General features: G+C 43.3%; 1 protein-coding gene across 5 annotated transcripts; it reads right to left on the minus strand.

Annotated features, from left to right (window-relative positions):
* Positions 1-3,640: 3,640 nt before the first annotated feature.
* On the minus strand, positions 3,641-27,071 carry ZNF131 (zinc finger protein 131). 5 transcript variants are annotated; one of them, XM_058423970.1, is made up of 8 exons: positions 17,839-17,880; positions 16,620-16,758; positions 15,144-15,245; positions 14,049-14,193; positions 11,535-11,898; positions 11,210-11,432; positions 7,611-7,741; positions 3,641-5,306 (listed from the first exon to the last, which is right to left on the minus strand). In XM_058423970.1, exons 2-8 carry the CDS (start codon positions 16,741-16,743, stop codon positions 4,641-4,643), a joined length of 1,755 nt encoding a protein of 584 aa, XP_058279953.1. In that variant the 5' UTR covers positions 16,744-16,758; positions 17,839-17,880; the 3' UTR covers positions 3,641-4,640. The 5 variants fall into 5 exon arrangements, with proteins under 5 accessions (XP_058279953.1, XP_039947256.1, XP_039947257.1 ...); XM_040091322.1 differs by lacking the exon at positions 17,839-17,880 and adding an exon at positions 26,961-27,071 and having other exon boundaries at positions 11,210-11,898; XM_040091323.1 differs by having other exon boundaries at positions 11,210-11,898.
* Between the last annotated feature and the right edge of the window lie 570 nt (positions 27,072-27,641).

Raw genomic sequence — 27,641 nt, forward strand, 5'->3', positions numbered from 1 at the left:
CCCCCGCATAAAGCACTACCGCTGCCACAATGCTGCATTTCCTTGGGTCTATACCTCGTGGAGTGGGAACTTGCAGCGGCCGCACTCCAGAACACTTCATCAGTGGTGAAGTCCAGAAAATCCTGCCATGAAGTTCAACCTGCAGGACCAAAGAAAAATCCTTTTTAGCAAAGGGCCAACAGATCAGTTTACTGTAATGTGGCTGCAATATGAAAAACCCAATTATCTTCCAGGGCAACTAAATTGCCTTCAAAACAGAATCAATACATTTGAATGTGTTATAATGAGTTATTTGTATTTGCAATAGTGCAGATCCTGTGTTAGTTCACAAAATCACTGTTTTTCCATCTGGCAAAGCTAAGGACTCCACAACTGGACATTTTTTTTAAACACCTCAGAGCTGCAATTTTTAAAACAACACTCTGAAAAGATCTCAAACAAGCAAGTGTAAGAATAGGAGAATTGGCATGTTCAGTTATTTTATTTCCTAATTTCCAAACTAACTGACTGAGACGTTAATTTTGAAGAACTAAGGATTTTTAGGAAAGTTAAGATAACAAGTTGCTGAATTAGCTGAAGTAGATAGGTAAGCTTTGTTCACAGTTAACAGAAGCTGGATCTTAGATAAGCTATCCCGGATTTAGTAACTCATTGCTTGTCAGCTTTATGTTTATGTAGCTGTGCTTGTAACAAAAAACCAAAATGTGGTAAATAAGATATGAGATATAAGATAACTGCAGACTTCCTGCTTAAAGAACCCATTCAACACAGGAAACTATAAGTTCTACCAAGGATTCTTTGTCACAAATGCATTGAAAAGGTAGAAAGGTCAGGACGAGGAAGACTCATCTTACTTCCTCATTTCGGGTGACCTCTCCCCAGAACAGACCCCCAACTCATTTTAAGAAACAAACTACGCATGCTTAATAGTCTTTTTTGTCAATTAGCATACGAAGTGAGGAATGGGAGGTGACAGGGGTATGAATATGTATTTGTACTTGGGGTATTCAACACTTTTGTAAATAAAAGGATTTGTAATTACCTGTGATTTTCACAGTGAGAATTAGGGAAATATCCCACGGGCTGCCCGGCCCTAATAAATATACACTTTCTAACTTTAAACTGTTAGAGAGTTTTTGTCCATCACAGTTGGGTATTGATACTAGATCAATACCCAAATTTCTTTAATAAGTCAGATTATCAAAGACTAACTAAAATCCTAAAGTCCTCATCTCTATTTGTCGGATAAGGTACTATTTAGAAAACAACCATCAGTGAACGAAAGGCACTAGATGACAAAATTAAAATGTTCAGGAAAAATAAATAAACCAAATTATTTGCTCATTTCCATTCATGAGATTGCTCAGGCCCTGGAACTGCTGTACATCTGACAAAATATTTTAAAAGACATTACTTAGTGCAAGAAAAAAAAAAAAAAATTAGGACCCTTTTTGATAGAATTATATTTTTTAAATTCAGGTGGGTTTTTTTAATGTACACGTGAGCAAATACTCGTCTCTCTCTGATAACAAGGATCAGCTTTTTTCCTTAACTGAGACCACCTAAACACCTGTGCACCCATGATATCAACAAATCTACCTGGGTAGATGAACTGAGGTGCCGGACTACATCCTTAAAGGAGGAGGTTTGCTCTGACGGAGACTGCCCCTCCTGGCTATGAAGTTGAAGGAACACCGATTGCACTGTCCAAGGAATCAACAACCCAACCCAGAAAACTCTGCAGTATGTCCCAGCTCCTCCCACGAAATTTGTCATGTATTTTGTAGGCCAAACACGGGATGAGATTTATTTGAATCAAAACGTTTTACCTCAGGCTCCAGTTAGTGCCAAGTGTGAGAGGGTCTCAGATAAAACACGTGTATGCCTGAAACAATCTGCATTTAAGTAACAGCTGCAACGCGGGGGACTCACACCGAGGTGCTGCCTCCTGTTGCCTTGAGGGGTTTGAAGACGGCTCAGCTTTAGGAAGATGCGGGACGCTGCACAAGTAATCTCTTCGGGAAAAAACCGCAGATTCTCTGAGGTTAGAGGGGGTCTCTGGAGATCATCCAGCCTCTGCCAAAGCAAATCACCTGGACCGGGTGACACAGCAAGGCGTCCAGGTGCGTTTGGAGCGCCTCCATGATTCCACTTCGGCAGTGTACCTCGTCTCCAGGCAAACCAACACAGGGTAAAACAACAGCGGCGCATTGCTACCGAATCTCCCAAATCGCCTCCGGCAGCATTTCGGCAGAGGCTGGCGGGGAGGCTCGTCCGCCGGCCCGCAGCCCCCGGCCCTTGGCTGAGCTCCCTACGGGGGGAGCCGGCTGCCTCCCGCCGGCCCGGCCCTTCCCGGGCCCGCCCGCGGCCGCGGCCCACAGCCCCGCCGGCGCCGCCATTTGCTGCCAGCGGCGGCCGCGCCATTTCCCCGCCGGCCGGCGGCGCGGCCCGGGTGCTCCCATCCCCCGCAACCTTCCCTCCTCCTGCAGGTCAGCGGGTGCGGAAACGGGCACGAGGGACGCCACTTCCAAGAATTTGGGCTTCGGTCATTTGGGAAGGAAGTTACAGGGGACGGGGGAACGGCCCTCTGTAGCAGTTGTTTCTTGAGTTATTTCAGAGTTTCTTGAGTTATTTCAGAGTTACTTCTTCATGTCCCTAGGGTGAGGAGAGGACACCGTGGTTCCGCCCAGCCTCACTGGGAATCGGGATAGACTCCGCTGGGCACAGCCGCAGAGCACCGTTCCTCTCCTACAAATCCATAATGAACTGCTTTTGAAAAGGGGAGAGCAAACAGAACCAAGAAAAAGCCCAACTGTGCTTACCAACCACGACCTTGCTGCCAATGGAATTGTTCTGTGGAATTGCTCCATTTACATTTGATTTAAAAACTACACAAAAGTTAGTTTTGTTGGTCAGAAGCACAGTCAGATTATTAATTCCACCAAGACAGACTTTGTCTATATGCATTTATACATAAAAAATTCTACAGCTCAGCGGCTAAGCAGAGGCCTGTCCCCTCCATGTTATCAGAAGACAAGCTGCTTATCAGAAGCAAAGTATAAATAGCTAAAATTTACTCTCATGATTAACATTGGGCCACATCCTTTCTCCTGCACAGAATCTTGTCACAGATTACTTGCATTTGAGAGAACACAAAAAAGAATGCAAGTTACATTTGTCAAAGTGTTTGAAATTTTAATTCAGAACCATGTTCCTTTTGCAACAGTTTCTCAAAGGCTATGACAAAACACAGTAATTTTGAATAAAACTAAATAAAAGCAGAAATCCCAGGAAGCAGTTCTGCATTTGAAGACAGAATAAAAAAGCCTGATTTTAACTAAGATCTATAGTATTACAGAGAGCAGTAGGAACTGTCCTTGCAAAAATTCTTCCCTTGATTTAAGGCTTTGAAAATAAAGTTTCTGCAGGAGTTTGGAGTACCTCTAAACCTCCAGCAGTAATTAAGACATTCTTAACATCCTTGACCATAGACAAGCATTTTCTGTAAGGATCTAACTTTACAGTAAAAAGCAATTAATCATATTAAAAATGAGACTGATCCTTAACACTGGAACTTGGCACTTAATTGCCAGTTACTCAGTTGTTCTTAATAGACTGGATGAAACAAATAATACAACACTTAATGGTTGGTATTGTTTTATTTTCTAATATTGATTAAACTATTTACACTTCTACTTTTCAATCCACAGTTTATCACTCATACCTATGGCTTTTAGTTTTGTTTAGCACATCTTTTTGTCAAGTGCTGGAATTTAATTTCAAAAAAACCAAGAACCTGATACCATATTGACAAGTCTCTATGTTTATGTTTAAACATATTCCTTTTCAAAAATGATTATTTATAAAAGAAAAGCCTGTTGTAGCTTTCTTCCAAATCATGTTTATCACAGACTCTACCAAGCTTTTCCTATTTTTAAGTGTCCCTTTTCAGGTGTCCTTCTGCCTCCAAGTGAAGTCTGTTCCCTCCCTCAGCCCCCCGCCTCTAAATTTAATGCAAAAAGAAAATCAGTAACCGGCAATTTCAAGCAAAAATAAAAAGCACTATAACATTACCTACACTGCCTTTTACAGAACTAAGAAACTAGAAACTTGGTGGAAATTTAACCACTCAGTGTTGAAAAGGCACAGGACTTTTGTGCTTAGAGACCTCCAGCAACAGTGCTTTTAGCCCAGCCTGAAAGTTAAGATCCAAAAATTCACAGGGACATAATTGCCACTTAAAGCAGAACCCCTCAGATTTTACTGATTCTCCTGCCGCAGACATCCTGCAAATTTATACAAGCCTTTGCTTCTACTGCAAGAGGAAAAGAGGTGAAATTACTTTTACATATGCCCAGGAATGGTATAACAATTATACAAGCTATTCATTGCTAAAAATCTCACAAAGTTGTCTGTGTCAGTGGTAGTTTCTGTTCCATGGCACTACATGAATGGGGAAGTATTTTTCACATATGAGAGAAGTTTAATTGTACATGAAGAAAGCTAATTTTGGTCCACTTGTCCAGCTTCCTATGGACAGCATATTGGAAACGTGACCGGTGACGGTTCAAATAACAATGTAAAGGTTAACAAAAATAATTTGGTATTTCATTCTTAAAACTGCAGTGTCATTATTTGTCCTAATCATCCACTTTTGCATTTTGTGTGTCCACTAACTGTTGTGTTTTTAAGTCTTCAGTTTGCTCATTATGTTCCTTATCTGCATCATCTGCTTGATTATGATCCTTTTCTTCTGTTTCTCCTTGATCAACACTTTGATATTCTACTTGTTCAAGGTCTGTTCCATCTATTAGTTCTGCCTGTACTTCTTCCATCTGTATTTGATTTACATGCTCAACATGTAACTGCTCCACATGAACTTCAGCAGCACCTTGTTCAGTCTGAATGTGTTCAACTTCCAAGTAACTAATCTGCACTTGTTCTTGTAGTTCCTCCATCTGTGTGCCTTTCACTTGATTGTCCTGTATGAGATCCTGGTGCATCTGTTCCACAGTTACCTGTGCAGGATCCACTTGTACCTGAATTACTGGTAGGACATGCACTTGCTCAACTTGTTCTATTATTGTCATTGATGTTACTGGTTCAGCTTCCATAGCTTCCACTGGAAGAACCTCTTCTGTTACTAACAGTTCTGAAATATTGTGCATTTCTTTGAGATGCCTTCTCAGCTCACTGCCTTGCATAAACCACAAATCACATAAGGTACAGTGGTTGGGCTTGTCACCAGTGTGTATTACCAAGTGGTCTTTGAACTGATCCCAGCTGTTAAACACGCTGTTACAAACCTGAAACAAAAGATACAATGTGTTAAACGGGGCCCACAGAAATGTCACAAAGTACATGAAGACCTGGCTTCACATTGTATAGCTTCTTGCTACTTGGATTCAAAAAACATACAAGTTACAGGTAAAAGCTGAGAAGAAAGTGTCAAATGAACAGGAGGCTTGATATTTATTATTTTTTTAAGCAGCTGAGCTATTTTGAGTTGTGCATACATAAGATACCTACAAAATTCACGAGTCAGTAGAGCATTTGTAAGTTTTCTCATCTGAAATTCATGTGCAGTATCATACCTCAATCAATACATGTCTGGCACTAGAGTTCTGGGTGGAAAGATATTTATGCATTAGTAGGGTACAATGAAGTGTAATACAAACTGTTGTTTTACTGACACTCTAGATGCAGTACTGTTTAACTTTTCCTTATCAGCTTTCACTTACTTGCTCATGACATCATGAGGTTTTTTAACAGGCTAGATTGAACTCTCCCATTTTGTGATTTAAAAAAAAAGCAACAAACAATTGAGTGATTTCAGCAGATAAAATGTTTAAAACTCCATCCTTCCCATTCTCTTCCAGCCAAAAGTACTGCCTCAACAGCAGACACGCTGTTTTCACAAAGCATAGGAGTTCCTTCTCTTTAGCTGTCACCGGAGGTAAATAGCTGGAAAACAACACACAGAAACTGCAGAAATAAATGAGATGCAGGGTAGAGGAGACAGAAGAGTGGGGTAGAGTCAGGCTTGGAGTAAAAAACCCCACAGGCTTAGGAGTCTTTGTCCATGCAAACGTATTTGCCTGTAGAAAGCAACAAGAACACATTTCAACACTCCTTCACTGTTGCCAAACAGTTTTGAAACAGGATGTTCTATCTCTTCATAAGTTTCAGTGACAGCACAGAAAGATGATGGAGGGAGTATTGCACAGGATTAGCTCAAGAGCAGATCTGTCTAGTTGAGACAAACATATCCATTTTGCTGCTGAAGTCTGCTAAAATGAGTTGTAATACTATTGCCCCACTCTTATTCCCCCAGGCTGACACTTCAGAAAGAGATCGCGTATACAGTATTTTTAAAATACTAATATTATAGATAAGCACTCAAAATTACTTAAGTCATACAGAAAGATAATTACTATCAGCAATGCCCAAGCATATAATTACTGTTCTTGCAGCACAGAATTTAATTCAGTATTCAAAACATACACCTGAAGAGCACCAAAAGGACTCAAGAAAGTACATTTTTTTCCTTCTATTTCAGTGAACAAAGACTTGTTCAAATTTAGTTCTAAAGAGAAAAACTAAAAATTTATCAAAGAATTGTGGCAGTATCTGCAGGCTGAAGGGACAAATCCAGATCCACAACATCTGTGAGAGGATGAGGAAGTTTAGAGAATGACTTGAATCAGCTCTTTAAAAATGAAGTAAGATTTAACTCAACAGCTTTTCAAATCTCAGTTACATATAGTTACCAAGTACCCTAGCAATCTCTACAGCATTTATTTTGCTTAAAAAATACTACAGATTGCCATCATAAATTGGAATTACTTTCCAGACAAAATCAGTATGCTTGGTATCAAACAGAGAATAATAAAACAAGAAATTAAATAATAATTTGCATTTTGGACTTTGTATTTTGTATTCAAAACTTGTACTTTGAACTTCACTTTAAGTGAAGCATGCTTAGAAATGGGAAAGGCCTAGATCACTGTGTCAAGAACCTTGAAAAGGAAGCAGAAAGACCAGTAAAATGCAGCCTACCCAGAAGAATCTCTATATAAGTATTGTGAGGCTCTACATCAGTAATTCCATTATTTTAAATGGAGATTCTTAGATGTGAGAATTTATCTGCATATTATGGTTGAATGTGATCTGAAGACCGTACTACCATCTACAACTTCCTTGTGAGAAGAGGAGGCACAGGCACTGACAGCGACGAGTCACAGGACCCAAGGGAATGGCCTGAGGTTTAGGCTGGATATAAAAAAGTTTTTCACGCAGAGGGTGGTTGGGCACTGGAACAGCTCCCCAGGGCAGTGGTCACAGCACCAGCCTGACAGAGCTCAAGAAGCATTTGGACAATGCTCTCAGGCACATGGTGTGACTCTTGGGGTGTGCTGTGCCAGGCTGGGAGTTGGACTCCATACTTGTGGTTCCTTTCCAACCCAGCATAGTCCGTGATTTAATATTCTTTTACTGAAGTAGCTCTTAGAGATATAAACCCATTCTCACTGCCTCTCCTGTTCAGTCCTCCCATGCTCCTGGATGGAGGGAGGTACCAAACCTCAGAATCACCTACTTCTATTACTCACCTGACATTCATAGAGCTTCTTTCTTCCTTTTTTAGCACCAGCTCCAGACTGACAGGCTGTCAGGTGACATTTGAGCGTGCTATTCCGAGCAAAACGTTCATGGCAGTTTGGACACTCAAAGGGCTTTTCACCTGTTAAGACAGATACAAGGATTTTAAGTGTTAAAACCACTCAGTCTTCTTCCAGGTCTCTCTTCTTCCCCCCTCTCTTGCCTAGGTTGATAAATACACTATAAAGATGTGGCCAACTGGATTATTCTGCGGAAAAAGAAATGAAAATTCAATATAAAAGGGAAAAAAAATATTTAGGGTCATAACTCTCATTTAGAAGAAAACCGGTGTAACAATTACCAGTAGCTTTTAAGGTATTTGTGGAAATTTTATTTCTATTATGGCAAAACATTTTAAAGAAACAGCAGCAATTTCACACTTCTCATCTGATAATAGATACAATTAAAGAATCAACATTAATCAATATACAAAGTGACATATTAAATAACAAAGTATTTAAATAATATAACCTTTTATTTTCAGTTTCAGCAATAACAGCTTGAAACTGAACTCCAGAAAACAAAGCTGGCACAGAATGATTGTGAAATAATAGTGCATCAATACTAAAAAAAACCCCTGCACCCAACTTTCCCAAATACACCAAAGAGAAAGCACAGAGGGACATAAATGGGCACAAGCAAGATAAAAATTCCTCAGTTTGGCCACTTCATTTCAAACATAGAAGCCAGCCAAGGACAACAGCAGGGGAAGCTGAAAGCAGGTCTTTTTATCATCCAAGGTACTGTGCTGTCATCAAGTGGTAATGAACAAAAGGTGTTGCACCATGCACAAGCACAATGACATTCAAGCAAATTAAATTACAAAAAAACCTGGAAGACGGTGTTTCCTCTGAAAGTCTGTAATAATCTGTATAGGTACTGACACCAACACCACTGCTGAAACAAATGGATAATGAACTCTAAAAGAGACTGAGCCATTTCAGTGAATACCATGAGGATCAATCCTAACTAGTTTAGAAGCCTGCATTTTCAGGCATGCAGTAGTTACTGGATATTGAGGTGGAAAAACAATCTTCAGAAATATTTACAAGTTCCTAGTTAGCTTTTCCGAAGAAATTCAGAAGTAGCTTAACTGTCACTTATACACCTACAAGCTATAGAAAGATGTTAAATGGTGGGAACATTACTCTCCGTGGCTGCAAAATACTACATTTTTGGAGAGTGTTGTACAGGAAAGGCAGAAGACTCTAAACTGCCTTCAGTCTTGCAGGTCAAAAATCATGGACTTTCTCCAATCAACTAGTGGGTTTGGAACTAGATGATCTTCACGGTCCCTACCAGTGCACACTGTTCTGTGATTCTATGATTCTACAGAGCATGCATGGATGACCTAAGAGCTCCCGGACAAACTCAAACAGGAAGTCCATGGGACCTGATGAGATGCATCTGCTGGTCCTGAGAGAACTGATAAAGGAAGCTGTCAAGCAACTATCCATAAAATTTGAGGTGTGGCAGTCTGGTGAAGTTCAAGATGACTAAAAAAGCAAAAGCATAACCCTTTCAAAACAAGGACATAAGGAAGACCTAGGGAACTACAGACCAGTTAGTCTCCTCTCCATGCCCTAATAATGATGGAGCAGATCCTCCTGGTAGCTAAGCTGTGAAGACAGGCTGAAAGCATCGGGGTTGTTCAGCCTGGAGAAGAACAGGCTTCAGGGAGGTCTAAGAGTACCTTTCAGTGCCTAAAGACGGTCTACAGGAAGGTCAGAGAGAATTTTTTACAAGGGAATGTAGTGATGATGACAAAGGCGGAATGGCCTTGAGCTGAAACAGAGTATGTTTAGGTTAGTTGTTAGGAAGAAATTATTTTCCCAGAGGGTGGTGATGCACTGGAACAAGTTGCCCAGAGAAGCTGTGGTTGTCCCATCCCTGAGAAGTGTTCAGGCTGGATGTGGCTCACAGCAACCTGGTCTACTGGAAGGTACCCTGCCCATGGCCCCAGAGGGTCGAACTAAATGATGTTTAAGGTCCTTTCCAACCCAAGCCATTTCATCATTATTACTGCCCCATTGCTATTTTAATGTAATTGCTGGTATAGTGATTGAACAACAACAATAAATATTTCTAGGACATTTTCTCACAGGCCTTTCAATTTCATTTTAGCATTCAACCAGTACTATACAGAGCTCAGAACTCAGAAAGTCTATAATAGAACGGGAGCTTTTTCATACTCCTTAGGAGACCACAGTTAAATGCTGATATCTGTTCTGATTTTAAGCTTAAGTATTTTGAAAATGCTAAACTATAAGTAATTAGATTCTATATGTTATAGTATTAGATCAATATATATTTAGTAAGTATTTTGTACCTCTTGTGATGTGCTAACTTGCTTTGATGAATTGAAAATACTTTTTTGCAAGAGCGACCAACATATTATGTATTTTGGATTACTCTGGTTACTTGCCACAATTTTTTTCTGAATAGATTTTTGTTAACTAGCATTTATTTGAATTTCTTATAATGGAGAAACACTCCCTGCTTTACGAGGGATAAAGCCTGTCTATAAAAGGAGCTTTTAAGAGCCTATTGGGAATAGACTGGACACTGCCATGCATCAATACCCATCAGTCCCATACACAGATACATTCTAATTAAATTAAGACATTCTAATTGAAAGGCTTTAACAATAACAAGCTGCAAAAGAAATAGGCTGGTACTCTCCATTAAACTTTTACTTAAGACTGGCATATTAAACAGAAACCTCTAGAAGATCAACACCATGTATATTTTATATTCAGTTATCTGTGTCATTCTCAGTGTCTGTTCAGTCAGCAGACTTTTCAGTGAGATGAACAAGTAATCTCTCATACCAAAAAGAAGAAAGGAGGAGCACAAATCACTTTGAAATCTTGGTAGCATCTTTTGAGTACAAAGAGGTAGATTTCACAGTAAAAAAAGTGTACTATAATGACTAGAAATGTTTTGCCAGTTTTAGTAGTTTTGCTTAATTTACCAGGAAAATTCAAATCATAGAAGAGGTAAGAGGAAAGGTATAACTTTCCAAACAAGATGTTACAAGACATAATTCTTTGAGGGTATTTTATGTCTAAGAGGCATTTGCTCAGAACTTCTGTTAGATAAAGAATCTCTCTAGTCTCTATTCTACCAAGAAGATTATGATTCAAATGATATTTCAACAGAAATATTTCCTAGAAAATTTAGAAAATGAAAGTAGTTCCTCAGTTTGGTATTTTTGAAAAAGGGACATGTCTTAATGAAGTATTTTGAAAAAAAAAATCTTTAAGATTTAATAGACTTGACAGAGAAGTTTACTTTCTACTTTCTGGCTTTAGGCGCCTATTTTTAATCAACTCAATCCCCTCCAAAATTTACGTCAATGGAAAACAAAAAAAAAAAACGAACAAACAAAAAGACATGCCACCATTTTAGTTTTAACTAGAAGCCAAGTATTTCTAGCACTCAGGACTCATTTATTTTCTTCAGCATATCATCTATTTCCCCAAAACATGCAAAAGCCCAAAATACTAGAATGAAGGCCACATGCAGAGGGCAGTATCAGTGTTCTTACCTGTGTGCTTTCGGAGGTGCTCTTTAAAATGCCCAAAGTGGTCAAACTGCTTGTCACAGTACTGGCATACATGTATTTTCTTGCCAGGTCTTTGCTTCTTGTTGGCACCACCTTCATCAAGGTGGTAACAGGTGAGGTGCTGTTTCAAAGCACTCTCTCGTAGGTATCTTTTATTGCATATGTCACATTTGTAATTCTCAGCAGAGTGTGTTTTCATGTGTTCCTTAAAATGGTAAAACAATTTAAATGAACGGTTACATTTCTCACAGTGGAATAAATTGTTCATGTGTGACAGCTGAAGTTCCACAATTTCAATACCTTCTACCTGTTTGCATGAGGAGTCAGTTGCACTATCACCTTCTTCTTGGATCTGGCATTTTCTCTCTCCCTGACGATACTTGCTGGTGATATCTGCCAAAAGAGCCAAAGCAGATTCATCTGATGTACCTGTTGTCTGTATGTACTTTATGGATTGCTCTGCAGAAGCTACTTCTTCAAGGGTTTCAATGCTGTCATCTTCCACTTTCATCGTCCCTTCAGCAATCTCAACCTCAATTTCAACAGGCTCTGATTCTGCAGATGGCAGTGTTTCTGTGATAACATTAGAGGTTTCAGCAATCTTCCTCTTTTTTGGTTTATTTTTACCTTGTGCTTCATTTGATTCTAAGGGTGATGAATTTTCTTTGTTCCTGAAAAGCATTTGCATAAACATGGTTAAGATCAATTAGCAATTACATAACTCCTGCCTAGTAATGAGGTTCTGCATCCAACACTCCCCTAGCTGTTTCTCAAAGTTGAATGATCACCACATTATCTGTGTGCACATCAGAAGCTAATGTGCCCTTAATCTACACTCCTTAGTGCAGCAAAATAACATTGTTAAAGTTGATAAATATTTTTAAGTATTTAAAGTAAATAGTGCTGCTTGAATGATACAAAGCATCTATCAAGAAGAAAAGCCAGTTAACCTAATGACTTATCTAAAAATTTGTAAAATTCTGTACTTGGAAAGAAAACTCCTCTAAAATAATTAATTATTTGACCTGCCTACTCAGAAATAAGGTTCAAATCTCTCCTATGCTATTCACCTCATAAGCTCTGGAGTATGTGCAATCGCAAGCAGTCCTTAGAGCTTGTCAGAAAACACTTTAGCTGTGGCTTCATGACGGTTATACACACAAGGGTCAACATATCCCATAATTCAGGAAGGCATACTGCTAACAGCTGACATAAAAAAACCCACCAGGATGTGAAAGGAGTTTATTTAGCTTAATCTTCTGGGCTTAAACACAACCCTGAGCTCTGTGCTGTTCTCCCTGTGTAACACACACAAGTGTTACCGCGATTCGCAAAGCAGTCACACGGAGAGAGATTTTCCAGCGCAGAGGTTCCTCCGATCCGGCTCAAGGCTGAGTCCAGGTGGAGAGAGAGCCTCTTTGTTTATTTCTTACTTTTTATACATTTGTGGGTCTAGCAGAAGATTGGCTTCTGGGGTTTTTCACCTTTCAGCCAAGTGGCTAAACCAACTGTCAGTTACAATTGTTTTCAGGTTAGAAATATGCAGACAAAGGACAGAGAATGAAAAACAAAGGATTTGTTTACATTACATTTGTGGGAAAAAGGTAGAACTGCTTCTAATATTGTACAGTAACTAAAAAGATCTGACTCCTTTTTATGAAAATTCAAAAGGCTATAAAAAACTCAGAAAAACCAGGGTAACACACAAGCCCCTTCCTCCAAAATGTCAGGGATTGCATGGCATCTCAAACACAGACACAGCTGAGTGGGTCAATGCTTTGAAGTCAGGTTTTACTACTGATCATCAGTTTCAAAAATAAGTGGCTACCTTCCCATCAAGTAGACTGACCGAAGTAAGCTGTGCTTTTAACCTTCCTCTGCACCATGATGAATGTAATTGCACTCCCTATCACCTCCAGGCTCTCTAGTAACAAGAGACAAGAATTTGCCCAGTGTCTCCAGTCATACTGTCAGATGTGTAACTAATGATGTAATGCAGGCCACAGCGTATAAATGGCACCTTAGTCTGTTCACACACAGGAAAACAGCTAAACCCAGCTTCATACAGCCTGGATTTCAGATGTCTACAAGATGACAGGTACTTTGCAATGATCCCCTGAACCATGTACCAAAAGCAACCAGTGTAGCATGCAGAAGGAATGAGAACATGAGAGCACTTTGTGGAAGTGAAATGGAAGGGGATGAAAAACAGCATGATGGGACTGGCACATACATTTTCAAGCTAGATTTTGAAAATGGATTACAGTTCCTGGTACTGGATAACAGGTGCTGCAGCAACATTTGATTGAACCCAGATGAAACTGACTTTAACAGTTACTGACTTTTACAGTTCATTCAAGAAGTTTGAGAGGTTAATTTTGCCGGAAGAGGTTTTAAGATCACTGCTTATTCTCTCAGAAATAGCAGAAAGCTGCACAAAATCAAGACTCCAGCACAAACTTGTTAATGTTGTCTGATTACCAGAGACACATTGTCACTGCAAGGCCAGCTGTCAATCAGGTGTGGACCATCAGGCAGCACAGAGACCAACTATCAGTTACCACAGAGTCACAGCCCTACAATATTGGCAACATTTACAGGCTATTTCACTTGTTATCAAATTCTGTCCCAACAAATGTGACATTCTTGTCTTACCTCTGTAATTCTGACATGTATGTTACAGTAGAAGAATATATGGTTATACACAAGTTAAGGAGATTCCAGCATAAGGAACAGCACTGCAAAATACTGGCAGCCAGCACTTACAAAAGCCTTATTGAGATTCTCTCCTCCAGTGTTGGGAAGAGGCTTATGTGCTTACCTGATTTCAAGTGCTTTAATTGCTTCTAGCATCTGTAGATACTCTGCAGCTTTCCAAACATCATTTGCTTCTTCTTCACCTTGTACCATTAGCTTTGCTGTATAGGTGAACTCAATTAAGTGACGAAATGCCATGTTACTTACACCTGTATACAGGCAAGAGAAACAAGTTACCCTTAACAATTCCACAGCCTCATTTTCCCAGTGAATCTTGCACATTTGCCTGCACAACATTTTGATCACAGTACTGTAGCCACATCTTCAAAAAGATCATACCCTAAATGGCTCCACTGAATGGCTGGGGTTAGAAGAGACCTTTATAATCACCCCACTCACGCTGGAATAAAAAAATCTACTACAGAAAGATGAGTCTGAAACAACGGTGGAGTTTTGCCATGACAAAGATAAAAGGAATGTATCACTAATATACAGATTTAAACACAAAAATATTCCTGGAGGCTGAAATGCTTCTCCACGAATTTCATTTCCTCTCTGCCTACCGCATAAGTATTGATCCATGTTTGTCTTGCTCTTGCATCCCAGCCAAGACATCTAACATTGGCAATCACTGACAGCCCTTTTCAGCTGACCAGAATGGCTTTCCTTTGGGAAAGCTTTTGTGTAGTACTGCTAGTTCTAAAAACATATACTCAGGCAGGTAGTATAGCCATGTACTACTAGGGGAAAGAAGGGAAAAAAATAATGGAAAAGCACTACATAATCTCGCGTTTTCCCTTCCAATATATTTAATACTGTTCTAATTTTGATTTTTCTTCAGGGAGGTTTTCTTTGCAGTGATGGTAGCTGTCTCATACAACTCAAATACTAATATCTAGAAAGTTAACTGCAATAACTAAGCATGTTCAATTGTTCAAGGCCAGGCTGGATTTGGTCTTGATCAACCTGGTCTAGTAGGAGGAATCCCTTCCCATGGCAGGCGAAGTTGAGCCTAGATGATCTTAACATTGTATTACTCCAACATTATATTACCTAAGCATTCTATAATTCTATGCAGTGGCCTGTATTAAGGATGCTACAATAATTTCCAGTTTGAGTACAGAACTCTGAATGCTTTTATTTGCACAAGTCAGATTACCTTCAATCTCCACCAAAGGCTCCTGAGTGAAATCTTGGAAGAATTTGTGGAAGAACTGGCTACAGGCAGCAAGAACTGCCTTATGAGCTTTGAAATGGTGACCTGCAAAGGGAGACAAAAACTTTGGTTTGAGGTAACACCTTCTGCCCTTCATACTGCAGAATGCAGATGTAGAAGAGAAGACCACACAGTGTAAACATCTATTCCAGCAGCATATACTGACTGTTTCCCCTTATAACACAGGACACAACTGCAGCTGGCATCCCCTCTCAGAGGAAACCTTGCTGCCATTGCTGACCTTGCTAAAGCTCTGTAATTTAACCAGCTCACTCACTCATTCACTCACATGTTCCTCTTTTCAGACATTTAAGAAATGAATTATGGGAAATGTCTATGCTAACTTTTTTCAGTATGTCTTGGGCTCAGCTCTGTGTGTCTCATGTTTCTGTTGCTCCTACAGATTGATGTGTGTTATCATCACTGCCAGCATAAACACCACAGAGCAAAAGTGGTTCTGCTCTATTTTTTCTGTCTTCCAGAGTCTGTATTTCTTCTCCCCAGTGGAGGAGTGGTACAGGGATAAAGGGATAAAGGAAGCAACATGAATTAGAACTACACAGCTGCACTCAAAACCAGCTCTGAGTTCAACACATGGATCTGATAATGACAGAGCAGGAGAAAACATTCAGGGCAAGTGCTGTCAGTGAAACTGTGGTTATCCATGAAGAAATTTTTTTTTTTCTTCATTTGGTTACCTCCTTCTAATCTAGACTCTGTAGGATCCTTTTTCTTCAAGTGAGTTGCTGCTATCCTTTTAAATATCAGGTGGTACTCCTTTAGCTAAGTCTGTCCTAGTGGATACTGCTTATATTCCCAGTAGTGTTCATCCATTCTAAGACATGTTTGGAATATGAAGCAGACTTAAGTGATCTATCACATACCACCTTTTCTAAGGACATAATAAGCACTTGTATCTTCCTCATCCTTTTAAAACAGTTCTTATGCCTTAGAACACATATTAAAAGTGTGTGCTTCTATGCTTTTTTAATTATACATTTAAGTATACATTAAAATAGTAGACAGATATCAGAGAAGTTGCTGTGAGAAGTAAATACTATTTCAAGGTGTGGGGTTTTTTTATTTAAACACAGTATTTGTAAAAGTTCTCTGCATGCAGTCAGACAGCTCAAGTCAGAGAAAAATATATTAACAATGTTTTGGGAATCCTTAGCGCATTATATACCACAGCAGCTTCAAAGAGAGCATCTATCTGAAAATATTTTCGTCTTGTTTGGGAAAACAGAAGCAAAATTATTAATCACGACGATGAAATTTTGCAAGTAACTTGCACACAGGTACAGAACCAAGAATTTGTTCACAGCCTAGTGTGACATCTGACCATGAAAAATCCAACAGCATCCCAGCACAGCTTTCAGAATTCTCTGAATAGCAATGGGTTCTCAGGCCTGTACATACCATCAACAATCAGAGTGATATCTGTAAACTGGTCCTGCTCACGCTGTTCATTCAGTCTATCCAAAATAACTTTATAGTGTTCAGGGAATTCCTGGATACATTCCATCGTTTCCTCAGCTTCCATGGCAAAAGGCCTGGTCTGCAAAACAAATGGGGTATGAGAATAAGAATACTATGCACAGTCAGGTTATTATACAAATGTGAACTAACTAGCACTTTTGCTAGGACTATAAAACCAATGGAGGAACTGTCTTGCTAACAGGTTTTTTACCCAGTGTTAACTGACAAGTAGGAAATGGCACAGTTAATGATGTGGAATATTGTCTTACTTGGACACATGAAGAAACAACCAAAGTGGGTATTTCTTTCTCCTTTGGATTCAGCAGGGACCTACCACCCTCAAAGCAAATACTACAAGGATGCAACGTATCCACAGTTACTTATTCAACACCACAGCCGCATAATCTCAGAATATTCACATAGTTATTTCTTGCAATCCCACCAATCTACTTGGTTAACAGACAGTTCTTAAATTTTTTATATTTAAGTCACATTTTGCAACTCACAAACACAAGTGTCTCAGTTTTGAAAGAGAGCTGTCTGCCAAGGAAAGCTAGAGCCTCCCTTGGAATGGAGAATGTAAACTCCCTTCCCTCCACATTATTATAATTTTGCAATTAGGGGCTTTCAGGCAAAGCTATGGGAATAGGAGTAACAGTTCTTTACTAGGAATATTAAAAAAAAAAAAAAAAAAAAAAAAAAAAAAAAGAAGAAAAAAAAAAAGGAAAAAAAAAAAAATGTTGTAAAAAAAAAAACCAACAAGGAAGCAAACAAAAATCTTGGGAAAAAAACGTGACAGGGTCAGGGATATGACCTGGCACCCTGGTGGTCAGGATGTTAGAAGCAGTCCAAATAAATTCCTCCTGGAGTAACAGATGTGGTTCTGTGGAGTAGAGATGGTCCTGTAGAAAGTCCAGTGGCCATGAGATGGGTCCAGTCTTCCTCTGGGAATACAGTGGTAAAACAGGATACCTTGTGTCCTTCAGTCCCACTTTTTATCTAGCTAGGAACAGCTGGCTCCTCCCCCACTGTGTGGAGCATCTCCCAATGGGATGATGGAATGTGTCATGTCATTGGTGGGCCCTGATGGCCCATTATCAGAAGATGACCCCCCTGGAGGATGGAGGGGTGGTGAAAGAGACAAGAAACACTGCCCCACCTGGATTTAATGGCTAGGCCAGTATCCGGAGGCATCCACTCCCTTCCCCCTGGAGTTACAAGAGAAGGATAAAATATCTCCCAAAAACCAGCTTTCATCAGATGAAATAGAATACACATTTTCAAGTTACATAATCCAAGACATTATCCACCCCTTATTCTATTACCATCTGCATTATACCTAAATCAATAAACTCTGTTATACACAATGAACTCTTACATACAGTTCTCACTTAGGATTAGGTTCCCCGATGGTACACAACTGGTTTCTCCATCTTTCTGCATTACCCACCAAGTGGAACCAGGGCCTTGAGCAAAAACAATCCCATGGATGGGTCTGCCTTTGCCTGAGGTGGGGTTAATCCACACAGTCTTTTCTAGAATAACTTTCATGTGTACCACAGGGACTTTATCTCCATCCACTGTGTGCAGATGTTCAAACTGGGTAGTACCAGCTTGCTTGATGGAGTCTCTTGTGTTCACCATCCAGGTGGCTTTTGCTAAGTTCACTTCCCAATTTTTAAAGGTCCCCCCACCAAGTGCCTTCAGGGTAGTCTTAAGTAGTCCATTGCACCGTTCAACTTTCCCGGCAGCTGGTGCATGATAAGGGATGTGATATATCCATTCAATGCCACGTTCTCTAGCCCAGGTGTTTATAAGCTGTTCTTGAAATGGGTCCCATTGTCTGACTCGATTTTCTCAGGGGTGCCATGTCTCCACAGGATTTGCTTTTCAAGGCCCAGGATGGTGTTCCAGGCAGTGTTGTGAGGCACAGGGTAGGTCTCCAGCATCCAGTGGTGGTTTCCACCGTGGTCAGCACATAGCGCTGGCCTTGGCGGGTTTGGGGAAGGGTGATGTAGTCAATTTGCCAGGCTTCCCCATACTTATACTTGGACCATCGTCCGCCATACCATAGGGGCTTCACCCATTTGGCCTGCTTGATGGCAGCACACGTCTCACAGTCACAGATAACCTGAGAAATACTGTCCATGGTTAGATCCACCCCTCTGTCTTGTGACCACTTATAGTGGCATCTCTGCCCTGATGACCTGAGGCATCACGGGCCCATCAAGCTAGGAAAAACTCTCCCCTGTGTTGCCAATCTAAGTCTATCTTTGACACCTCTATCTTTGCAGCCTGACCTGCCTGCTCAGTGTTTCGGTGCTCCTCATTAGCCCGACTCTTGGGGACATGGGCATCTACATGGTGGACTTTCACAGGTAGCTTCTCAACCCAAGTGGCAATGTCTTTCCATTCATCTGCAGCCCAGATTGGTTCTCCCCTATGCTGCCAGTTCACCTTTTTCCACCTTTCCAGCCAACCCCACAGAGCATTGGCCACTATCCACAAATCAGTGTAGAGGTAGACCCTTGGTCACTTCTCTATTTCAGCAATATCCAGGGCCAGTTGAACAGCTTTGAGTTCAGCAAGTTGGCTTGACCCACCTTCTCCTTCAGTAGCTTGTACAACCTGTTGTGTGGGGCTCCATACAGCTGCTTTCCACTTCCAGTTCATCCCCACAATGCAGCAGGAACCATCAGTGAAAAGAGTGTAGCGTGTTTCTTCTGCTGGCAGTTGGTTGTATGGCAGACCCTCTTCAGCACATGTCACTTGATCCTGTTCCTCTTCATCCGTGAGACTAAAGTTTTCACCTTCTGGCCAGTTTGTAATTATCTCCAAAATCCCAGGGTGATTCGGGTTTCCAGTGCAGGTGCGCTGAGTGATGAGGGCAATCCATTTGCTCCACGTGGCGTCGGTGGCATGATGGGTGGAGGGAACCTTTCCTTTAAACATCCACCCCAGCACTGGTAGTCGGGGTGCCAGGAGGAGTTGTGCTTCTGTGCCAATCACCTCTGAGGCAGCTTGAACTCCTTCACAGGCAGCCAAGATTTCCTTCTCTGTTGGAGTGTAGTTGGCTTCAGACCCTCTGTAGCTTTGGCTCCAGAATCCCAGTGGTCAGCCCTGAGTCTCCGCAGGTACCTTCTGCCAAAGGCTCCAGGACAGGCCATTGTTCCCAGCTGCTGAGTAGAGTATATTCGTCACCTCTGGTCCCATCCTGACTGGGCCAAGGGCTACCGCATGAGCGATCTCCTGCTTGATCTGGGCAAAGACTTGTCGCTGTTCAGGGCCCCAGTGGAAATCATTCTTCTTGCGGGTGACCAGGTAGAGAGGGCTCACAATCTGGCTGTACTCAGGAATGTGCATCCTCCAGAAACCTATGGCGCCTAGGAAAGCTTGTGTCTCCTTCTTGCTGGTTGGCAGAGACATCCCGGTGATCTTATTGATGACCTCAGTGGGAATCTGCCGCTGTCCATCTTGCCACTTTACTCCCAGGAACTGGATCTCTCGGGCAGGTCCCTTGACTTTGCTCTTCTTGATGGCAAAACCGGCTTCTAGGAGAATCTGGATGATCTTCTCTCCTTTCTCAAACATTTTCATTGCCCTGTTCCCACAAACAATGATGTCATTGATGTACTGTAGATGTTCAGGAGCCTCACTGTTTTCCAGTGCAGTCTGGATAAGTCTATGGCAGATGGTGGGGCTGTGTTTCCACCCCTGGGGCAGTCGGTTCCAGGTGTACTGCACGCCCCTCCAGGTGAAAGCAAACGGAGGCCTGCATTCTGCAGCCAGAGGAATGGAGAAAAAGGCATTAGCAATGTTAATTGTGGCGTACCATTTTGCTACCTTGGACTCCAGCTCGTACTGGAGTTCCAGCATGTCCGGCACAGCAGCGCTCAATGGTGGAGTCACTTTGTTTAAGGCACGATAGTCCACAGTCAATCTCCATTCTCCATCAGACTTGCGCACAGGCCAGATGGGGCTGTTGAAGGGTGAGTGGGTTTTGCTGACCACCCCTTGGCTATCCAGCTCACGGATCATCTTGTGGATGGGGATCACGGCATCTCGATTTGTCCGATACTGTCGGCAGTGTACTGTCGAGGTGGCAACTGGAACTTGTTGCTCTTCTACCTTTAGGAGTCCTACTGCAGATGGGTTCTCCGACAGTCCAGGCAAGCTATTCAATTTCTTAATGCCCTCTGCCTCCACAGCAGCTATTTCAAAAGCCCACCTGAGTCCCTTAAGGTCTTTGTATTAACTGTTCTGGAGGAAGTCTATGCCCAAAATACATGGGGCCCCTGGGCTCATCACAATCAGATGTTTCTGCCACTCCTTCCTGGTCAGGCTCACCTCAGCTTCCAACAGAGTCAGTTGCTGTGATCCACCTGTCACCTCGGCAATGGAAATAGGTTCTGTCCCTACATGTCCTGATGGCATCAGGATACACTGCGAACCAGTATCAACAGAAGCGTCATATTTCTGTGGCTCTGATGTGCCAGGCTATTGGATCCACACCGTCCAATAGACCTGGTTTTCCCATGCCTCTTCCTGGCTAGGGGCAAGGCCCCTCTAGCACTGGTCATTATTCCCTTCCTGGGCATACATGGTAGAGGATCCTTCAAGGGGATCTGACATATCAGCCTCACTCCTATAAGACCTGGCAGCTTGGTCATGTGATGCTGAGGCTACCTTTGTCTTAGTGGAACCCCCTCCGTTAGTGTTTCTCTCCTTGAGCTCATGCACCCGTGCTGCCAGGGCAGAAGTGGGTTTCCCATCCCACCTTCCCATGTCTTCCCCATGGTCACGCAGAAAGTACCACAGGTCAGCTCATGGGGTGTACCCTCTCTCTCTAGCAGGGGGATGTTGAGCTCTGACTCTGGGGCCTGTAACTCGCACCGGTGCCACATGGGAGCTGTTCTTCCTCATCTCCTCCCTTATCTCCTCTCTGAGTATCTTAACCACAGCAGAGACCTGAGCCTGCATTGGGCCACTGATCACACTCCCGTAATTTCTAAGCTTGTTGGCTACAGAACCCACTGTCTCTCGGTTGTTATCAGGATGAATTGTTGCAATGTATGTGGCGTATTGAGATGGTCCTAGAGTTGCCAGATTCCACAGCATTTGCCCTGTGCACCTGACTTTGTCGGGGTCATTATCATGCTGTCCACCCCTCCCAAAGAGTACCTCCAATACTGCCACTTCTCTCAGCTGTTGGATCCCTTCCTCAAGGGTCTTCCAGCACATTCTATGATGGTGCTCCTGCATTCTGTCTCTGTGAACAAACCTCTCCCTTACACTTATTAAAAGCCTCTCCCAGAGAGAAAGGGGCCCTGGCTCCCTTACGAATACCTGATTCACACCTGAGTCCTGGGTCAAGGGTCCCAAATTCCTTGCCTCACCACTATCTAGTTGCACGCCTGTACCTATAAGGTCCCAGACCCGAAGTAACCAGGCTGTATAAGCCTCACGTCCCCATCGTGCAAGATCTTTTTGCAGATTACGGAGGCTTTCATATGTCAGGGACTCAGTGATGATCTCAACCTCTGACTCCGCTGTGGGTTGTGAGGGTCCTCCTTTCTTATCCTTGTTGCCTGGGTGCTCTGATTTCACCTTATACTTCTTTGTTTCCACAGGGGCCACTGCTGCTGGCTGTGCCTGCCCCTGTGGTTCAGCTGGAACCTGGACGGTTGTAACGTCTGTGGGTTCCGCTGCTGCACCATCAGACTCTCCTTTGTCGGGGCAGGGGGAGGGTTTCCCAGCAGCTGGGGCTAATGAGGCTACCACAGGGGAAAGGTACTCCCTCAGCATCTGGCCCATCTCACGGATCTCCTTCACCCGATCTGGGTGGTTTATTCCTGAGGCAGGCTGTGGGGCAGGGTCAGGCTGTGGGGCAGTATCCTTTTTCCCTAGCGTAGGTATCAGGATGGTTATCCAGGTCAAACAGAACAGGCATACCAACAACACTAGCCACTGTATGATATCATTAGCATTCAGAGATTTGAACCCTTCAAAAACTGGTGGGGTAGACCCAAAGAGCTGAGTGAAAGGTTGCAAAAAAAATTCCCTCCAATGTAATTTCCTCACAATAGGTACCATTGTTAAAGTAACTCCAAAACCACACAGTTAGTGTATGATAGCCCTGAATCCATGTGCCTGCCTTCCAGAGGAATTTAAAAACCCACAAATTCCTCACCTTGTTAACCAATATAGCAAACTGGATGACAGCCACAGTAGCCTTAGTTACAGGGCCCATGTTTAGATAAGGGCCTGCAAATGGGAGAAATACGGTCACCACCACATGCCATATGAACCAGGGTAAGCCAGACCACATGATATCCAGTACACAAGAATGTGGGCACTTAAGAACTGTTATTCCTTTTTCTCTCAATGCCCTTGTGCCCCACATTGGGTGCTAAATTCTGTGTCGGTTTTGAAAGACAGTTGTCTGCCAAGGAAAGCTAGAGCCTCCCTTGGAATGGAGAATGTAAACTCCCTTCCTTCCACATTATTATAATTTTGCAATTAGGGGCTTTCAGGCAAAGCTATGGGAATAGGAGTAACAGTTCTTTACTAGGAATATTAAAAAAAAACAAAAAAGAAAAATACAAGTGTAGTAGTACAAAAAAACAAGCAAGGAAGCAAACAAAAATCCTGGAAAAAACCCTGAGAGAGTCAGGGATATGACCTGGCACCCTGGTGGTCAGGATGTTAGAAGCAGTCCAAATAAATTCCTCCTGGAGTAACAGATGTGGTTCTGTGGAGTAGAGATGGTCCTGTAGAAAGTCCAGTGGTGGCAAGATGAGTCCAGTCTTCCTCTGGGAATACAGTGGTAAAACAGGATACCTTGTGTCCTTCAGTCCCACTTTTTATCTAGCTAGGAACAGCTGGCTCCTCCCCCACTGTGTGGAGCATCTCCCAATGGGATGATGGAATGTGTCATGTCATTGGTGGGCCCTGATGGCCCATTATCAGAAGATGACCCCCCTGGAGGATGGAGGGGTGGTGAAAGAGACAAGAAACACTGCCCCACCTGGATTTAATGGCTAGGCCAGTATCCGGAGGCATCCACTCCCTTCCCCCTGGAGTTACAAGAGAAGGATAAAATATCACCCAAAAAACAGTTTTCATCAGATGAAACGGAATACACATTTTCAGGTTACATATTCCAAGACAACAAGATGTTTATTTCCTTTAAATATAGATGTAACAGAGCAGCAATTTTCAACTTCGAGTGCATCACAACTGCCAGGGATTTCATTTGCTGTGAGGCTTATTCATCCATCCTACTTACACCTCTTCCTCTGTAAAGTATTCTTTGCCAGCCTTTTGAAAGAGACACATAATGCTTGTAATCTGATATGCCTTCCTCCCTTTACTAACACAATAAACATAGCTGGGGATGGAAGCTGCAGAGGACCTCAGACCTGGTGAGGTTTAGCGGAACTCAGTGCCTGTGGATGAGATGCAGACAGCAGTCTGCTGCTTATACAGAAGAACCCCTAGAGAGCATCCAAGTGCTTCAACGAAAGCACATCACAAAATACCTCCAGCCAAAATCACTTCAGATCCATGCACCAACACTCATCTTCAACTCCCAAACTAATGTGGCTTACACTCAAAATGCTGCAGAAAAAAAGAATTATGGAGCTCCTGTTTACAGCACAAAACACACTCCTTCTTGTCTCTCAGAAAAAAGTCACCCGTGAAGAAGTCGTTTTGCCAAGAGAATGAAATAACTAGAGCATAAGCAACTACTTAGGGAAATCCAGCCCTACCTGCTATTGCTATGTTGCCAACAACAGAAATGTTGCCCCCAGATGTCAGATTTGTTGCCTAGTGTGCAACAAGCCAGTAACTACACACTCAAGGTAACACTGATTATTTATTTCAGAGTTGTGCAAGCCTGGGTGCCTGGTGGAATTGCACAAATCAAGTACCCAACTATGAAAACTTTTTTATGAATTATAAATTTTAGCAAGCAAAAGGATTAGTGTTCATTAGTTACAAGTAACATAGTTCTCTTATTAGTATGCCCTTTTCTACTGGTTAATGATTTTCTTGCTTCCCGTGTTAATTAGTCCACATGCTCAGTCTCTCTTCTTTTGATCAGCGGTTTCTTGGGTTGGCCCTTGCAATTTCCCCCAGCCAGAATTACCTGTTACCCAGCTGGAGCTGATTCCAGTACAGTTGCTAAGTTTGCTTTACTTGTTTCTTCCTTATTTTGGGGCTTCTGATACATGTCCCTGTAGCCTCTAAATTCTGCATTCTCTGTGTCTACTATCAGTGGTACACCCATTTTCCCAGACTTTGTTAGCCTGCCCTCAGGTCTAAGATCACTGAAATATGTGTTCATAAGATTAAGAAGGCAATTCTACCAACAAGTAAATAGTTTTTCTAACACCTGGACATTACTTAGAGCTTGTTGGCTGCTCTGTTTCATGGATTAAATCTCCCTTCTTGTTGAAGAGGCTCGACAGTACACAAAGATCAAGCATCAAAGCAAATTCTTCCTTAAGCTACAGTCCGTATTTTGCAATAGAAACAACTATCAGGGTCTTCCAGTGGGCAGAGGAGACAAGCCTGCAGGGGAAGATGAGGCACAAGAGAGCAGATCCTGCTGATGCATTCTTTTCACCTCATCTGTAATGGTGGGTCTAAGACAGACAACCAGAAGTTCATGCCTTTCTTTCACCACCTGGTATTTCACATAAAGTCTCATGTGGGAAGGTGTCAGCTACCTACTTCACATTTTAATTCTTCTTGCCCGTTTTTGACACATTATAAGAGGGCAGATGACTTGCAATTAAAAGCATAATTCCTTATAACAAAAATTTAATCTCCAACTCTCATGATTTTCACCTCCCATGACCTTCACTTTACTTCCAAACTGACTGCAGGGGTATCTTAAAAGAAACACCTCAAACCTCAAAATAACAGAGCAACCTTAGCCCAGCAAACACAAGATACTTTAAAAAGCTTTTTTCTTAGAACTCTTACAAAACATAGTAAGAAACATGCAACCGATGTCAGGCAGTTCATTAATTCATTAGTTTACATAGAACTAGTAAAAATGTGGATTTACTGTCTATCTAAATGCAGTTGCAGCATTCATTGAGTGTTCTCATTTTGAAAACCTGTCATACTGCACAAAAAGGCCTGACAAAACAGCACATGTTCAATAAGAGTGCGACTGCCGTGGAGAAAGGAGTGAAAGTACAATTGGGAAAACAAAGCAGCCAAGGAAGATAGACAGAAGTGATCCAAATTCCCGCTTATGAGCAGGTTCACAGATGAGGGACAGAGAGTAGACCACGTCAGTTGTCTGTGCAATTTCCTTGCAAGGCTCACTGCAATGCTGCCTTAGCATTATGGAACCTGTAGCCCTGGATGCATTTCATGCGATGTGAATATAATCTGCCGAGCTGCTTTTGTAAATCCACCTCAACGAAGCCATGTTATTATTACTATTCTCCAGGGCTACATCTGGAACTGCTTGGATTTCAGGCACCAGATGTTTGTTTCGCGCACATGGATCCCACAGGCGCAGGCGGGGCAGCGCTTGGGGCAGGTCGGGTGACCCGGCGGAGCTGATGCGGAGTGCCCACAACGCCGCCATCTTGGGAAAGGGGGAACCGCCGCCTGTGCAGTGCAGCAGCAGGAACTTCTCATGCATACTGCCGCATGTTTTCCTCAAAACCAACGCTCAGGCACGGCGCAGGCCTCGACCCCTATACCGATCCCGCAACACAGACGCGGGGTCAGTGCCGTTCCCGCCGGGATCGTGGGCACAGAGGCCGCCAGGCGGCGCCGCCGCCACCTCCGCCCCACCCGGAACTCCCGCGCGCGCCTCCCGCGGGCTGCGGCCCGCGCGCCCCGCGGCCACCCGCGGCCCATTGGCGGTCCCCGGTGTCAGTCAGCGCGACCCCCGCCAATTGCGACGCGCGGACAACGCTCGCCCCAGGCGTAGAAGCCAATGAGCGGGCGCCGAGTGCCCGGAGCGGGCGAAGGCGGAAGGCCTGGCCCGCGCCCAGGGCTCGCCGCGCACGGGGGATCCGGGCCCGGTGCGGGCGGCACCGGCAGGCACGGGAGTCCCGCGGGGCGCACCGACAGGGGACCTGACCGCTGCCCGCCCGAGCCTGGCGCTCGGCAGCGCCACCGCCTCGTTAGTCCTTATTACGTCATCAAAGCGCGCATTAAATCGATCCCTTTTCAATTCCCGGCCGGGTCGCGGCCCGACGACGCGGCGCTCCGAGGGGTGGGGAGGCGGTTCCGCCGGGGACTCACCGGGAGCAGCTCCTCGCCGCGCCGCTTCTCGCTCCACCGCCGCCGCTTCCTGCTGCCCGGCACGCTGGAAAGCGGGGCGCACGCCGGCCAATCCCGACTCGCATTCCCGGCCTGCCCCGCGCTAACCGTCCACGCGACAGGGCGCGCGCGCGGCGGGGGCGGGGCTCGGCACCCCGCGGTATGCTGGGAGTTGTAGTCCATTTGTGTAGCGTAACGAGTTTAGTGTGAAAGAATGGGTTAGGCTGGAGGGGATCACCGTGGGTCATCTGTTCCAGCCTCCCTGCTCAAGCAAGATCATCCAGAGCACATGGCACAGAATTGTTTCCAGGCAGTTCTTCAGTATCTGTGAAGTCAGACCCCACAGCCTCTCTGGGTAATCTGTTCCAGTATTTGGTCACCTGTTTGGTAAAGTTCTTCCCCATGTTCAGGTGGAACTTCCTGTGCATCACTCACTGCCCCGTTGTCTCTTGTGCTGTTGCTCGGCACCATCAAGCACTCCCTCCTCTGACCCCTCCCTGCAGACACTGACAGACATTGATGGGGTCCCCTCTCAGTGTCTCTTCCTGAAATTGAACAGGCCCAGCTCCTGCAGCCTGTCCTCATACTGGAGATGCTCCAGTCCCTTGTCATCTTTGTTCCTCTTGCAGACAACGGATGCCTGTGTCTCCCCTTCTAGATGTA

The sequence above is a fragment of the Hirundo rustica genome, chromosome Z (genome assembly GCF_015227805.2).
Source record: "Hirundo rustica isolate bHirRus1 chromosome Z, bHirRus1.pri.v3, whole genome shotgun sequence".
NCBI classification, from domain to species: domain Eukaryota; kingdom Metazoa; phylum Chordata; class Aves; order Passeriformes; family Hirundinidae; genus Hirundo; species Hirundo rustica.